The sequence below is a fragment of the Anolis sagrei genome, chromosome 2 (genome assembly GCF_037176765.1).
Source record: "Anolis sagrei isolate rAnoSag1 chromosome 2, rAnoSag1.mat, whole genome shotgun sequence".
NCBI classification, from domain to species: domain Eukaryota; kingdom Metazoa; phylum Chordata; class Lepidosauria; order Squamata; family Dactyloidae; genus Anolis; species Anolis sagrei.
This window is the reverse complement of record NC_090022.1, coordinates 34,024,763-34,041,716: the sequence shown is the minus strand read 5'-3', so window position 1 is coordinate 34,041,716 and position 16,954 is coordinate 34,024,763. Positions and strand designations below refer to the sequence as shown.

Sequence of the window (16,954 nt, the reverse complement as noted above, 5' to 3'; positions counted from 1 at the left end):
GGGGGGACGGGACTCAGAGTGCTCACATAGGCAGCAATTCGATGCCACAATAACACCAGTATAAAACATAAATACATAGCAAGTTAAAAACAGTAACAATTAGTTATATCATTACACCATCACATTATCACATTTCCACTGCCAAGGAGCAGGAAAATCACACTCAAAGCACCCCGCTTCCCCGACAGAAGGAGGAAGACTATATTCCAGATGGATGGATTCAATTAAGGAGGCCAGGGATGCACAGAATATCAAGGCCAGAGGGGCCTTCCACACAGCCCTATATTCCAGAATATCAAGGCAGAAAATCCTACATTATCTGTTTTGAACTGGGTTACTTGAGTCCACACTCAGATATTGTGGGATTTTATGCCTTGATCTTCTGGGATATAGGGCTGTGTGGAAAGGCCCTGAGATGCACAGAATATCAAGGCAGAAAATCTCACAACATCTGCTTTGTCCTAGGATATCTGAGTCAACATTGCCATATGTTCCAATTCAAAGGAGAAAATGTGGGATTTTATTCAGGCCTCCATCCAGGAAGCCAGAGATGCTCTGAGTTACAAGCCCTGAGCATGGTGACTTGGAGGATGCCCTGAGTCTTGTAAACTCAGGGAAGCAGGATGGCTTGGAGGTCTCTCATTCATAGGATCACCATAGTCCAAGTAAATATGAAGGCCATTGAGGGCAATAGAAATTGAGGAAGCCTACATTCCAGTTGGATGGGCTCAGTCAAGGAAGCCAGGAATAATCTGAGCAGGGTGACTTGGTGGATGCCCTGAATTTTGTAGACTCAGGAAAACAGAGTGACTTGGAGGTCTCTCATTCATAGGATCACCGTAAATCTAAGTCACTATGAAGACCGTTACGTGTAATAGAAATTGAGGAAGCCTTCATTCCAGTTGAAGTAAAGAAGCCAGGGATGCCCCGAGTTTACAAGCACCAAGCAGGGTGACTTTGAGGATGTCCTGAATCTTGTAGATTCAGGGAAGCAGGGTGGCTTGGAGGTCTCTCATTCATGGGGCCGCTATAAGTCCAAGGAGACTTGAAGGCAGTTAAAACTAGCAATGGAGGAAGAAGAAGAAGAAGAAGAAGAAGAATACACAAATAGCTATTTGTGTATGAGATTTATTTTAATTGCTTTGTATTGTGTCTGTTATTGCTTGTATTGCCTGTATTGATGTATTGTGGGCTCGGCCTCATGTAAGCTGCACTGAGTCCCTTGGGGAGATGGTAGTGGGGTATAAACAAAGTTTTATTATTATTATTAAGAGGAAGAAGAAAAAGAGGAGGAGGAGGGGGAAGAGGAAGAGGAAGAGGAGGAGGAGGAAGAAGAAGAGGAGGAGGAGGAGGAGGAGGGGAAGAGGAAAAGGAAGAAGAGGAGGAGGAGGAGGAGGGGAAGAGGAGGAGGAGGAAGAAGAGGAGGAGGAAGACGAGGAGGAGGAGGAAGAGGAGGAGGAGGAAGAGGAAGAAAAGAAGAGGAGGAGGAGGAGGGGGGGAAGAGGAGGAGGAGGAAGAAGAAGAAGAGGAGGAGGAGGAGGGGAAGAGGAAAAGGAAGAAGAGGAGGAGGAGGAGGAGGAGGGGAAGAGGAGGAGGAGGAAGAAGAGGAGGAGGAAGACGAGGAGGAGGAGGAAGAGGAAGAAAAGAAGAGGAGGAGGAGGAGGAGGGGGGAAGAGGAGGAGGAAGAAGAAGAGGAGGAGGAGGAGGGGAAGAGGAAAAGGAAGAAGAGGAGGAGGAGGAGGAGGAGGGGAAGAGGAGGAGGAGGAAGAAGAGGAGGAGGAAGACGAGGAGGAGGAGGAAGAGGAGGAGGAGGAAGAGGAAGAAAAGAAGAGGAGGAGGAGGAGGAGGGGGGGAGAGGAGGAGGAAGAGGAGGAAGAGAAAGAAGAGGAGGAGCAAAAGAAAGAAGAAGAGGAGGAGGAGGAGGAGGAGGAAGGGGAAGAGGAAGAAGAGCGCTCAGTTCCAGGCAGGTGAGACAGATGACTTCATGCGAGAAGGAGGAAAGCGTGGTGAAGGAGAAAGCAACCCATCCGTCCTGCTTCTCTCCCCGGCGTTCAAAGGGGGCTCCAGACACGTGAAACTTTGGGGGGGGGGTGTCAGGGAGGCGAGAAGAGGGAAGAGCCCGCCTGTGGAAGGGAGGCGGCGGCGGGGAGGGGGCACCGGGGAGAGAGCGGAGCGGAGGAGGGAGCAGCGGAGTGCTGGCTCTCTTGGAGAAGGCGCCCTCGCTCTCGGCTGTCTCTGGCATCCTCTTCACCACCAACGAGGGAGGCAGGAGGGAGCACCACCGGATAGCGAGCCGGAGAGTCACCCAGCCGGCCAGTTAGGCTTCACCGGAGGAGCAGAGAGAGCCGCCACCATGTTCAGCTGGAGTTCTCGGAAGCGGCTGGCTAGCCGATCGGTGAGTCCCCGTTCAAAGCAGGGAGGGGAAAGGGTCAAGAAAGGTGCCAGTCCCTTGCCCCCAGGAAGCCTCGGGAGCCATACCTTTCCTTGGAGGGGAAAGATCGGCACCTGCCCATCTCCCCTTTGCCTCAGAAAGCCCGATCTTGCCCCGAAAAGCCCGAGAGGCTCCCTGAGGAACCCATGGAGTGATGCTTTCACGGTGAAGGGTCTCCCTAGTCGCCCCCCGCCCCAACACATTTACCCCTCTCCTCGCCTCTCATCTTTTGTGGAGGGAGACTCGTTGGATTCATGAGAATCCAACTCGAGAAAAAGACACCATTGTTGAAGAGGAACTTCCACCGACTCACTAGGGATGGGTCTATTAATGACCATACAATGCAGTAGACCCAACTTGGGTTTGCTCTCCAATGGGATGAGTACAGGTTGAGCATCCCTTACCTGGAATCCCAAAATTTGAAATGCTGAGATGGTGATTCCATTGCTTTGGAATGGTTCACTATAGTGTATCTACACCAGACACAGGCATGTAGCCCCCCCCCCTTCAGCCCCCCCGCCCCCGAAATTCTCAGGGTGGTCCACGAGAAGGCCTTACTGGTGCATTATTTAAACTGTTATGTTTATTCATATCATGATCTGAACACCATACTCAATATATCCCATATGCATGGGGGTATTGGGGTAACGAGACAAAAGGTTTGCTAGGGTAGACCCTCTTTCACTCAGACTCACCCCCCCCCCCCCCCCACCGCCAAATCAAAATCCTGGCTACCGGCCTGACCAGGCATGGGCTAACTTGGGCCTTCTGGGTGTTTTGGACTTCAACTCCCATAATTCCGAACAGCCTCAGACCCTTTCCTTTCCCCCCTCAGCCGCTTAAGCGGCTGAGGGGAGAAAGGAAAGGGTCTGAGGCTGTTCGGAATTATGGGAGTTGAAGTCCAAAACACTCAGAAGGCCCAAGTTAGTCCATGACTGATCTACACTATAGAATTAATGCACTTTGGCACTGCTTTAACTTCCACAGCTCAATGCTATAGAATCCTTTGAGTTGTAATTTGAAACAGTCTTGGAAAGGACACTCATGCTTATCCAAGCTGTAGATCCCAGGATTCCATTGCATTGAGTCATAGCAGTATCAAACTGCATTAATTTGGCAGTGTAGATGCTCCCATAGGTAAGTGGCTCATCTCAGTTGGCTTTTGATGGGGAGTAATTCAGCTTGAGTATTCCTTCTCTGGAATTCCAGAATTGGTCCGTGTGGGAGGCTGAGATGGTAATGCCTGTGCTTTTGAATGGTCCACTGTACACAGGTTTTGTGTCCTGAACAAAGTTGAAGAAGAACTTCCCCTGGCTCACTAGGGCTGCATCTGCAATGATAATACAATGCAGTAGATCCAGCCTGGGTTTGCTCTGTAGTGGGATTAATACAGGGTGAGTGAGCATCCCTTACCTGGAATCCCAAAATTTGAAATGCCACATGAGTGGCTGAGATGGTGGTTCCATTGCTAATAACTGAATATGAAATTACCTTCGGTGCAGGTGTATAAGAAACAATGCATTTCCTGTTTAGACTTGGTTATGCATATATATCTAAATAGGTTGCTGTAAGTTTTCTGGGTTGTACGGCCATGTTCCAGAAGCATTCTCTCCTGAAGTTTTGCCCACATCTATGGCAAGCATCCTCACAACCTCTGAGGATGCCTACCATAGATGTGGGTGAAACGTCAGGAGAGATTGCTTCTGGAACATGACCATACAGTCCAAAAAACGCACAGCAACCTAATGATTCCAGCCACGAAAGCCTTCGACAACACATATATCTAAATACGTGTGTACGTACATAAAACTAAATATAGGAATTCCAAAATTATGTTGGGGGGGGGGGGATCTGAAATCCCAAACATTTTGAACAAGGGATACTCAACCTGTAAGAGAGTTCATACCATTGTTTATTCAATCGTGTTGTTTTACATTAGTAAAAACCCATTCAGTTCTGCTGTAGCTCTTCTGAACTGCAGGCATCAGCTGGGTCACCCTTTTATTTTATGTTCTTTCATTTCGTTTCATTTTGCCGAGAATGGCTTTCATTTGTGCCTGAGTGGGAGAAAGCACATTGTTTGTATTCATGAGATCCCCCTCCCCTCCTTTCTTCTTTCCGTCCATCAAGTTGACAGCCTTGGGCGAGCTGGAAAGAGGGCAGCCTTGCAACACGTGTGGTGACCATTGTCCCGGCTTTGCGCTTCACAAATGGAGGTAAGGCGGTGAACCTGCCCTGTCCCCAAGGAGCTGGAAAAACTGGAGGAGAGCACATGGCAAGCCTGGTGGAAATGATACCCCTGTGTATTTGTGTGCATTTCCTCATTTCCATTGTGACCCCCGCCCCCCTACCATCTTGCAGTGACGCTTCATTAGGTTTGGTACATTTCCTGCCTAGCTGTAGCTTAATTTACTTTTCCACATATATTTCTCTCACAGATGCCATGGCATATCCTCTCTCCCCACAATGGCAGATCTATCCCCAGTTTTGAAATGAACTTCCAGGATCTTAATTTGCCTTCCTTTAGTTTTGACAGAGACTTTGTCTGGTGTTTCTCTGCATGCTTCTTTTCTGAGTAAAGTCCACACTGACTGTGATGTATTGATAGATGTTTCCTGTTTGATTTCACATATACATTTGAACCTTCCATCAGCCACAAGTTCTTGTCCTCCTATGATTCAAAATCCATGAGATGGAACTGTAAAGTATTCAAGATTGCTAACAGTCAGGCCAAATGGAAATGATTATCTCAGTTGCAAAATTCACTCTGGCTGTGGTTTGTGGGGGACTCGTGTTTTCTTATTTACCTCGATAAATATGATACAAGCCAATGGATCTCCTAGAACAGTGGTCCCCAGGTGTTTTGGCCTACAACTCCCAGAAATCCCAGCCCGTTTGCCAGCTGTTAGGATTTCTGGGAGCTGAAGGCCAAAACATCTGGGGACCCACAGGTTGGTAGCCACTGTCCTAGAACATCTTGACCTCAATATGTCCTATAATACCCTCTGTTGCCTTCTGGAAATTGTGTATTCTGCTATGTTTCTCAGTGACATAATAAATTGTGATGTGTATGCGTGTATTTGTATATATGGTATAGATATGAAGTTTCCATTAAGCTACTTCCAGTTCTTTAGAATACCACTTGCATGTGTCCCGTCCCCCCCATCCCCCAGAGTTTAGAAGAGTTACTTTTTTGGAATCTCAGACTCCCCTAGCCATCATGGCTGGCAGTTTCTGGGAACCGAAACCCAAAAGTTAACTGTAACAAGCTTGAATGCCTTCTTCTTATCTGTGTCTACAGCAGACATGCAGCTTCTTCACATCCTGGCAAAGTGTAAATCTCCTCCAGTGTACATATGCAGGTGATTGCCATGTGTGTGGTGTGTAATAATAATAATAATAATAATAATAATAATAATAATTGTTGTTGTTGTTGTTGTTCCCCACTTCCATTGCCCTGAAGGGACTTGTGGCAGTTTACATGTGTAATGTTCTTTCTTTTTGTGGGTACACAACAGCAGCCAGAGGCTCCTGAGTACTCCCTCCCAAATAAATCTGATGTGTGTCTAGATTCCTCTAGGTTACCAAGGGCCGTTCTACACTGCCATATAACCCCGAATATCAAGGCAGAAAATTCCACAATATTAACTTTGAACTGGTTTATCTGAGTCTACACTGTTGTATATTCCAGTTCAAAGCAAAAAATGTGGGATTCCATTCAGCTGTGTGGAAGGAGCCTCAGTTACCCCTGTGCTTCCAGTGCTGTTGTGACAATGATGGAAGCTAGATATACTTTCCTGCTAGGAAAACCAGACAGTGCCAGGCTGATATTTGTAGCCGATCACTGGCCGAGTTCTGGGAAAGAAGCTGCTCTCCAGAGCCTTTGGATACCCTGGGGAAAAACTACGGCATTTGTGGTGGTGTAGCTGTCCACATGGACCTAAAACATATATATCATACTCAGCTCAAAGCTACTTTGATCTTGACACATAATGTATAATCCCTTCAGCAGTGAAAGAACTCCTTTTAAGCTTTAATGTGATAAAACAAAACTCACTTGTTGCTCCACAGTTTCCAGGAAAATCTGGTTTCTTGCTCTGTTTTGCTATAGTACGTGGTGGAGAGGGATGAGAGAGACTGTTTAGTGATAAGCATCACAATTTGTGTTTACATGTCAAGTGCTACTTGCTGGGGTATATGTTTTTAGCATTACTAACCCCTTTAATTTTTGTGACTACAACAATCCCTGTTCAGAGTGGAGGAGGGACAGTTTACTCATGAGTAAGTGAGTGGTGGATCACACTCCCTCCCCCAGGCTGATTTCCCTCTCACTTGTTCCTGGGTAAATATATACAGGTTGTAGTGGGCAACTGTGCTCGGACAGAGGGTAGCTTTTGCCCCAGTCACCTCCCAATGGATTTCATGGTCCTGAATCACTTCTTGTGTCATATTCAGTCATTAAATGGAAATATTCTTTTAATTATTCATTCCCAGACTGGAAAATGTGTTTCTTGGTAGGTTTTCAAACCTCATATGGAAAAATAATGGATGAGCAAAAATTCTGGTCCCAAAATGTTGGAGATGAATTATTCTGCATTCATTTTGACAAAACACCTGACTTTCTTGTGCAGAAAACCCAGTGTGTGCATGCACACACGTATGCGCAAAACACATTTACATGTGATCTACATAAAATCATTCCTCCACAATACTGCAGTTTTTTTTATAGAGGTTGAATAAAGCACAGGGATATTCGTTTTCTTCTGGAACACAAAACTACCAAAACAGTTGGCCCTGATAGTCAAGGATGTATTCAAATCAAAGATTTATATTGAGAATTTTGGCTAATTTAAAAACATTATTGTTGACTCACCACACCAGTATGGTAGAATCAATTTACATGTTGGTGACTGTGTGCAATTGAAGTCAAATCATCATAGTCTTGAGTAGATTTTTAACACTACTGGCAATTTTCAGGTGATTTTTCACCATTGCATTTCCCCATCCCTACCATTGACTTTCTTAGTTAAAATAAAATATAATACATTGAAATACACACTTGATACACGAGAATTCCCCTGTTTATCATTTTTTTCCATTTGTTTTAAATGTGCTGAGCCATGTCGGAAGCTGCTGATCTCAGCTGGATGCCCTTGCGGTGAACCTTCTTAGGCTGTAGCCGGACCCAGCACATTTTGACTATCTGTTGATCCCTTCTAGACAAAAAGGGCTGCAAAGCTTTGCTTTCTTCACTGGAGTCTTACATGAAGTAGGAGGTTTTCGAGTTATGGTTTGAACTAAGCTTAGAAAAGTATTATTCAAAAAAGAGGTTCTGACAGTTTCCATAGTCCTACTGCAAACATAGAGGAACTTTTTTTCATAGACCCTCAAGCTCACTGTTCAGTCAGCTGCTTATGGTTCAGCCCTGGCAAAGCACCAGTGCTTTTTCTCAGTATGTGCACTCAGACTTTGCCTAGCCAAGTTGGAGTCAACTGACTTCAATCTGGGGTTGGAGAGCTTACTTTATTCCTTTCTTGTGATTCACCACCATGGTTTGCGTATGTGCATCTGACATTGCTGGAAGAGAAGGATGATACCGGCTGCCTTGTGGCTCCTGTAATAATGTCACCCATTGTTATTGGACTACAGAGGCAATGCTGTAGAAGAAAACTTTAGGTTGCAACTGACACTACTGTGTCACCAGTACTTGGCATCCTCCCCTTTTCATGTTCTCTCCCACATGTAGACCAGTTTGTCCATCTGTACAGATCAATGTATAAAACATCACATAGTCATGAAGCCATCTTCGCTATGTTGAACGACAGGATAGCCTACAGCCCTGATGAAAAATTGCATTCCACACATAGGACTTGAAGATATTTATGGAATAAATGGAGTAACATATTCTGACCTGACTCCAGTAGCACCAGGTTTATACCTACTGACCTTTGTGTGATTGGTAAAGGTTTGAAAGAGAAGTTATACATATGGAGTCCTCCTCCTTCCTGCCATGATTAATCTAATAATTACAGCTATCAGCCTATAAGTGTCAATACAGCTCACAGAGTCAATACGTTTCTGATGTGCTCAGTGTACCTCTGCCTACTCGAGTCATGAGTTGTACCGCATTATTCATAAGTTTGCCTCAGAAGTTTGTATCAGATTTTCTTCATTCTGAAAGTCTGATTGGCTGATTTTTTTTAGTTTTACCCCTTTGCAGTCCAATGTATGGAGGCCCTGAGAAACTAACCTGAAAGCCAAATCTCCCTGCCTTTGCCTCTCTAGTCCAGCATCCCATAGTCAATCACATGCTCCTGAGAGATACGCATTATAGGACATGTATATGCATACTGGTATTGTGGACAGCTTTCTTTGGACCTGATGATGTACAGTAAACATGCGGTGAAAGAGTGTGTGCTTCTGTATGATTGAGAGATAAATGAGAGGAAGTTCTGTGTGTATGTGTGTGTTTGAGAGTAGTAAGTTTGATGGGGAGGCAATGTGTATAGATTGTAGTATGTGAAAGACTCAGGAGGGTGAGTGGCTTGCCTAAAACTGTACAACAGCCATAGGCTGAACATCAGAATGCAGCCCCTAAGCCACCAAACATTACTACATGCAGCCTTCAGGACAATAAGCCTGCCTGTCTCAAGAGTTTGATAATGTTGTCTAGAACATTCAGCAAACTGCAGTTTTAAAAAAGTAAAAAACCAGTATGCTAGTAACTCACACATTTATGCCTGAAAATAATCAAATCTTTCTCAGACTGAGGGGATTCACTCAGTTTGAAGCTAGCTCAGCCCTGCTGGACTGTCACCCTTACCTGACCTGCTGTCCCTGTTGCCATAACCTTTGCTGCTATCAGTAAATGCTCTGATCCATCCTCTTTTCCATATGCTGTCGAGTGCAATGAAAAGGGGATAGTCGTGCTAGCATGTGATAAGTTTACTGGTTTGTTCTGATGCCCACACTCACCCCAAAATGCAGCATTTTGGCACAACTTCAGAACATTCCTCAACTTTGCTTAATATGGTGTAAAACTGCCTCACCCTGGTTTACCCCATGCTATGAACTGAAAGTCCGTGGGGATCCAGGTTTACTTCTGGACCACTTTGGGGGAAAGGGCTGATTTGGAAAAGCCAAAAATAGGCTAAAACCTATTACTACTGAGTAAAGTAGGGTCATTGAATCCATAGGATTAATCAATGTAAACTCATGATTCAATAGCTGATTTAGTAGATGTATTCCAGTTGGAAATAACTAATAGGATTCCAACCGATTAGAATCTATCAGCTGCCACTGGTTGGACTCCTATCTGTGATTTCCAACTAGAATTGGCCTGTCAGCAGGCCTTTGAGTTTGCTCTGAAATTCAGTCTGAAGTTCAATTGAGCTATCCAAAGGGCTGGACCTTACCCTCCAAAACAGGTTTTGAACCTCTAAAGTACATATACGAATTCAAATCCAGGGGGAAAACCTATCTCCTTAGTTAATGTGGGGGCAAGCACCTACAACTGCATGTATCCCCTAACCCACTCCATAGCCATTCCCTCAGGATTGAGGCTGCATTGCTAGTCCTGCCCCATTGCCTCCCATCCTTCTGCCAAGCGGGGGGGGGGGGGGTGGCTGTGTGGGAAGGTTTCCATGGGAAATGCAGCTCTTAGTTTTACTCCCCAGAAGTCATGCCAACCCACCTTCCTGCAAGTAAAGCATTTGTATATAACTTTTCTTATCTGCTGTGTGAGGTCCTCATAACACAAAAGGGTAACATATAAATCCGCCCAATTCATTTATGTGACAAAAGCTACGCAGTCTTTTTCAGCAATGTGAAAATACTTGATGAAGCTAAAAGAAAACAATAGCTTTCATGGGAATGTACAGCTTAAGGAAACAAGGCTACATCAATTAACCACTGGGGTTCTTAAGCCTTTTCTTCATAATCTTTTAACTGTGCAGTTTTGCTATTAAATGTAAATTGGACTCGGGGCTTCAAAGATGGGAATTGACGAGAGACCTTAGGGAAGCAAGAGTTTCTAAGCCTGCAATACATTCACGAAGTAAATCATCCCAATTGCTGATGCAGGGGCTGTGCATTTATTATCATCATGTGGAACCTTATGCTTCCTAATTAGCTGTGATTCCTTTTTAGGCATGATCTGTGCAGCCATTTTATTAACCCAGCAAAATGTGCTTTGGGTAAAAGATCAAAGGGGGGCATTTAAAAGACTTTCCTGAGATGTAGAGGCTGCATGGATTGGTAACGGAAACATATTGCTAGACACTATTGCCCGCTACTTATTTTTCCTTCCCTTCCTCCTCATCCACCTTTTTTCTACCATCCTGTTTATTATTTTTTCCAGAGGCATTCACTTGTTATTAAATGTTGTAAACATTTTTGAACGAAAGGAAATTTGAAACTGACAAATTTTGTGTGTTATTTGTCTCCCAATATATGTGAGAGTTCTTCTGTTCCTTCATTACATTGCCTTCTAAAATGTCTAGTTGGAATTAGAACATCTCACCATGTTGGTAAGCTTAAGCAACAATTTAGGGTCAAGGCAAAAGGGCATGTGCAAACAATTGCTAAGAGCTTGCTAGCACTGTTTCCATCATCCTGCCCATATCTAAGTTTCCCATAATCCCCCCTTCTTCATACTAGATAGGTCTAGTGTAGGATAGTATTTGAAAGTTGGATCAAAGTGCATATAAACTGTAGAATTAATGCCCTTTGACACAGCTTTAACTGCCATGGCTCAGTGGTATAGAATTGTGGGTATTATAGTTTGGCGAGGTGCTTTAAAGCTACATATTCCACAATTGCATGGTATTAAGCCATGGCAGCTATAGTGGTGTCAAGCTACATTAATTCTATAGAGTAGATACACTTTTAGTAGGATGTTTATAACAGAATGGTTTGGAGGTCTCTCATTCACAGATTTGACATATGTTGAGCTCAACATGATGGCAGTTTAAAACAACTAAAGACCTTGTGAAACTACAACTCCTATGACTCCACAGCATTTGGCCATGGCAGTTAAAGTCATCTTAAACTACATTAATTCTAAAGTGTAGATGCACCCAGGAGACAGGAAAGCCTAGTAAAGACAATTATGCTGGGGAAAGTGGAAGGCAAAAGGAAGAGGGGCTGACCAAGGGCAAGATGGATGGATGGCATCCTTGAAGTGACTGGACTGACCTTGAAGGAGCTGGGGGTGGTGACGGCCGACAGGGAGCTCTGGCATGGGCTGGTCCATGAGGTCACGAAGAGTCGGAGACGACTGAACGAATGAACAACAAAAAGATGCACCCAAGGACACTGGGAGACCAGGGTTAAAATTCCTGCCCAGTCATGGATACACTTTCAGTTGTACTGGAAGGCAAAGGCAAATCTTGCCAAGAAAACCCTGTAATAGATTTCTCATAGGGCTGCTGTAAATCAGACATTAAGGCACACAACCACAACCACCACCTATCCACCTTGTAACTCTTTTGCCTTTCTCATCTTGTTTCAGAAGCAGACTAGAATGAAATTTAGTTGTAGCACAACAAGAGAGAGAGAAAAGCTTGGAAAAGCCACTATATTTGACTAGAAACCACTAGAAATCTGCAGACAATACTTTAAAATGTACAAATGGAGCATTCCTTAGGGCAAAGTGAGCCCTAAATTCTATCTTCAACTGGCACTGCCCCATTGAATCACACTGGAAGTATGTGCAGTGAATAATTACGTTGATTTAGAAGATTTACTGCAGCTGGGGAGAACTAATGAATTAAGGGCAGCGCTACACTGAATTTGGCAATAATTTCAAATAAACAGCTAACAAACAGCAAAAAAGCAACAAACTTTTACCTATTCTGATTTTGAATTCAGAGACACCTCCTTTTCTGGCCCTGTGTTGAGAATTGGCATTAAGATAATGCATGGTGCAATAACAGTCTTTTCAGCTGGTTTTGGCACAGGCTTGATGACACAGCCTGCTTTGGGTAGCATCTGCAAGTGTGCGCATGGTCCTCATCTAAGGGGAATATCCCACTGGCTTAGATGTCTTCACTCTAATGCCCAGAGCATGGGAAATAAACAAGATGAGCTGGAACTTCCAGCACAACAAAACAGTTACAATATAATAGGTATAACTGAAACCTGGTGGGATGAGTCCTCTGATTGGAATGCAGCAATGGAGGGATATAAACTATTTCAGACCAAACAGGAGAGGGGGTGGAGTTGCCAAAAATGTCAAAAATACTTACACCTATGAAAAGATGCAACACCTCAAGGACAAATGTAAGATACTACACTAAGGCAGAAAAAATAAGATACAGGATGGGTGGTGCCTGTCTATGTGAGAAAGATCTTGAAGTTTTCATGGACAACAAGTTGAACGTGAGCCAACAGTGTGATGCAGCAGCTTAAAAAGCCAATGGGATTTTGGGCTGCCTCAAAATGAGTATAGTGTCTACATAGAGGGAAGTCACTGTGCCTTTGTATTCTGCTTTAGTTAAACCTCACCTAGAATACTGTGTCCAATTCTGGACACCACAGTTCAAAAGAGATATTAACAAGCTGGAACGTCTCCAGAGAACAGTGACTACAATGATCAAAGGTCTGGAGACCATGCCCTATGAGGAGCGTCTTAAAGTACTGGGTATGTTTAGCCTGCAGAAGAAAAGGTTGAAAGGAGACATGATAGCCATGTATAAATATGTGAAGGAGTGTCATAAGGAAGAGGGAATCAAGCCTGTTTTCCACTGCCATTGAGACTAGGACTCAGAACAATGGGTTCAAATTACAGGAAAGGAGATTCCACCTAAACTTTAGGAAGAACTTCCTGAACATACAAGCTGTTCAACAGTAGAACTCCCTGCCTTGGAGTGTGGTGGCAGATCCTTCCTTGGAAACTTTTAAACAGGGTGGCCATTTGTCAGGGATACTTTGATTGTACTTTTCCTGCATTACAAGAGATTGGACTAAATAACCCATTTGGTCTCTTCCAACTCTATTATTCCATGATTCTACACTGACAAATGAAGTCAGGTCCCCACTTGGCTTAAGAACTGGCCCAGCTATCTTGACAACTCCTAACTTGGGGGACAATTTGAATCCTGGCTCATGTTGCCAAAATATTCAAGCTAGACAAACAATGAGAATGGAGGGGATGCTCAGTCATAAAAAGACTTTGTAAAAAGGAGCTTCATTATCAGAGATTTTATTAGCAGAGGTATATACTAAATGTTACCAACTCCCTCCCCTGATCTTTTCAGCATAACAAAACGATATGCCTTCAGCTGTTTATCTATTAGGGAAGTGTCTTTAGTAGTACAGTGTCATTGAAATATCTCTAATAGAGAGCCAATTTTAATTTTATGTCATAAATATGAGGTGCAGAAGTGATTCATTGTTACCATAGGTTCCATGTTTATGATATAACCATTCACTTTTGTTTTTATGCTTTGTTCAAATTACAAACAACCATGGGGGAACAAATAATGGACATTCTGGCTTGTTATCAGAAACTTCAATTTGTTCTCAATTAGTTCTTAATAGAAGCAATTAATGTCCTTTGAGTATGCCAACTATTTAAATAGATGTACCATACTATTTGATGAATACATGTTTTCCTTTTTTCTTACCTACATCTGTTTAAAGCAGTTTAAAACTACTTATCTTGTGAGCCAACTTGCTTGCATAGACTTTCCAAACCAGTTCCACATGTTATTGGCTAATGTATTATGTTGGCAAGTCAGGCTATTTTCCATCTAGTCCAGAATTGTCTGTCCTGGCAAGTAATGTCCTTGAAGAGACCTTACTTGCCATATCTGGCTTATGGCAATCCCAAAGCAACCCAATCACCCTGAGTCGCCCTCGGGCTGAGAAGGGCGGTATAGAAATATAGTAAATAAATAGTAAATAAATAAATAAGGTTTTATCGGCAAGATTTGTTCAGAGAGGGTTTACTTTGCCTTCCTTTGAGGTTGGGAATGTGACTTCTCAAAATAGGTTTCCATGGTTGAATAGGGATTTGAACCTCGGTCTCCCCAACATTCAACCACTACACCATAGGGGCGTTTGGGCAAAGGTAATTCTCATCTTTGCTACTTGAGATCCCATTTACTGAAAACCCTGTTCAATGGAAAACCAAATCCACTTTCATTGAAAACATCCCAAGATCTGGAAAATTTATCAGTTTCTTACTCCATACTTATTTTTGATACCACACGTTATTTAGTTCTTGAGGGCCTTCCAGGTTGTGGCACCCCGGCTCTGGAACTCCCTCCCCAGGGGGATTAGGCTAGTACCCTCCCTAACCACATATTTTAACCTCCCTAACCACATATATGTTATGGAATCCTAGGAGTTGTCATTGGTGGGGCACCAGTACTCTTTGGTAGAGAAGGCTAAAGATTTTGTAAAACTACAACTCCCACAATTCCATAGCATTGAGCAGTTAAAGTGGTCTCAAACTTCATTAATTCTACAGTGGAGTTGCACCCTTAGATATAAAGACATCTGTGAAACTTTGGTAAATTGTTATTATTATTTTAAAAACCTGAAATGAAGAGCTTCTTCATTTGCATCAATTGAATAAATAGGCTTATACTGTTTGCTGGAGGAGTGTTAAAGATCGGGATCTTTTCAGAGAGAAAAAAGTAGCAATTTTAATTCGGCACTTAACATGATTGGATACAGAGGGATTAAAATACAGTCCTTTTAAAAGTCAAGCAGCAGGGTGGCCTGTCGTATGATACAGCTTTAGCTGCCGTTTGATTTATACACTCAAGCTAAAGTAACTGTGCAATAATTCCAATTTGAAAATAAAAACAGTGAATACTTTTAATGAAAGAAAAGCTCAGTTGATCGGAACAGACCAGAAAGGTTTGCACTTTTCAATGGCGCAGTCTTGTATACTATTTATCTTCTTGTGCGGTATGGCAATATCTATAATTACAACACCTTTCCTTGTCCATGTACAGTCTATCAACTCGGCTTGTTTCAGCCACTCCTGCTGTGTTGAAAGCACTAATTGTATCCTCAGAGAAATTGAAACCAACAAGCGTGTGTTTGTTGGAAAGGCTGAATTTGATGTCAGTGCAGTTGGGCATTGAGTAGAATAAAGAGTTAGATGGAAACAGAAAATTGCTCTAGTCTCAACATCACAAATCTCGTTTGATTTCAAACTGTGTTTAGGTCACCCCTGTCCACAGGGGGTGGGGAAACATTTTTGGCATATTTGCAGTGACTAAATCTTTTAAAGAAAGAGATTGGCTGCACAGCTAAATATGGATAATGTTAATATTGATAATATTTCATTGTTGCATATGATGTCGGTGTGCCTAATGTAACTCTTTTCTCATTGCCTATATTGCTGGATGTATTGCAGGCTAGTAATTCGTATTTGAAAATTCTTTGCTATTTGTACCATATATACTCGTGTATAAATCAACCTCATATGCAAATTGAGGGCAGGTTTGGGGGCCAAAATTATGGATTTTGATGTGATCCATGGATAGGTCAAAGAATTTTCCATGGAGTGGGAAAAGTGTCAGTTGCCACCTCAGGAAATTAATTACCCCCAGCCACTACCACCATTTTCATTCCCAGGCATTCAAAGAGGCTACAAGTAGGGCAATGTTGAAGAGAGTAGACCACTTTTTTTTTTAAATATCATCTTTATTAAAGTTTTCAATACAAAAAGTAGGAACTTGTTGTGCGTGAGAGAGGGATTAGACAGTGAGGGACGGGGCGGGGAAACTGGGCTGGAAAGGGAGGAGGAAGTCAGGATGGGTGGGAAGAGCGGGTGGGGTGGGGGGGGAAAGGAGCAAGGTTAGAAAGATAAAAAAGCTTGACTTCCGAATAGTCCGTCGGGGTTATTCCAAAAGATGTTGGTATTCTTCATATTTCTTTCTCTTAGCCTCTTCTTCTACCTTCTGTCCCAGCAGTCTGGGGCGATGTTTCTCTTTTCCTTCAGGAATGATTTCATTAGTTCCCAACCCGTCCTATTTTTTCTGCTTTTGTCATACATCAGAGTGGCCAGCGTGTCCATGTCCATTAGGTCTCTAGCTTTCAATAGCCAGTCCTCAGTAGTTGGCTGCTCTTTTTTTTTCCACATACTCGCTAGGACAGTCCTTGCTGCGGCTGTTAAATGATACAGTAGTCTCTCTTTATTACTTTCTAGTTTGAAATCTATCAAATGGAGTAAGTAATATTCCGGTCTTAATTCAAATTTGGTCTGTATAATTAGCTGGATCTGCTTATGGATCTCCACCCAAAAGCTCTTCACTTTTTTGCACTGCCACCATGAGTGAAAAAATGTCCCCAGGTGGTCACCACATTTCCAACAACTACTATTCGTTCCTTTGTAGAACTTGGCTATTCTCTGGGGGGTGAGATGCCAGCGGTACGCCATCTTGTACCAGTTTTCTGTAATCGATGTCGCTTTTGCAAACCTGATTTTCCTTTTCCAGACTGCTTCCCACTCCTGCAGTAGTATGGTATGACCGAAATCTGAGGCCCAAGCGATCATACTTT

General features: G+C 43.2%; 1 protein-coding gene across 2 annotated transcripts in view; it reads left to right on the top strand.

The window, feature by feature from the left end:
• Positions 1–2,162: 2,162 nt before the first annotated feature.
• Positions 2,163–16,954, top strand: part of PRICKLE2 (prickle planar cell polarity protein 2) — a 356,751-nt gene continuing 341,959 nt past the window's right edge. Inside the window, exons 1-2 of one of the 2 annotated variants that reach the window (XM_060766427.2) lie at positions 2,163–2,395; positions 4,562–4,647. In XM_060766427.2, coding sequence (XP_060622410.1) covers positions 2,354–2,395; positions 4,562–4,647 — 128 coding nt within the window. In that variant the 5' untranslated portion in view covers positions 2,163–2,353. The remainder of the gene's footprint in view (positions 2,396–4,561; positions 4,648–16,954) is intronic. The other variant, XM_060766426.2, reaches the window with a different exon arrangement.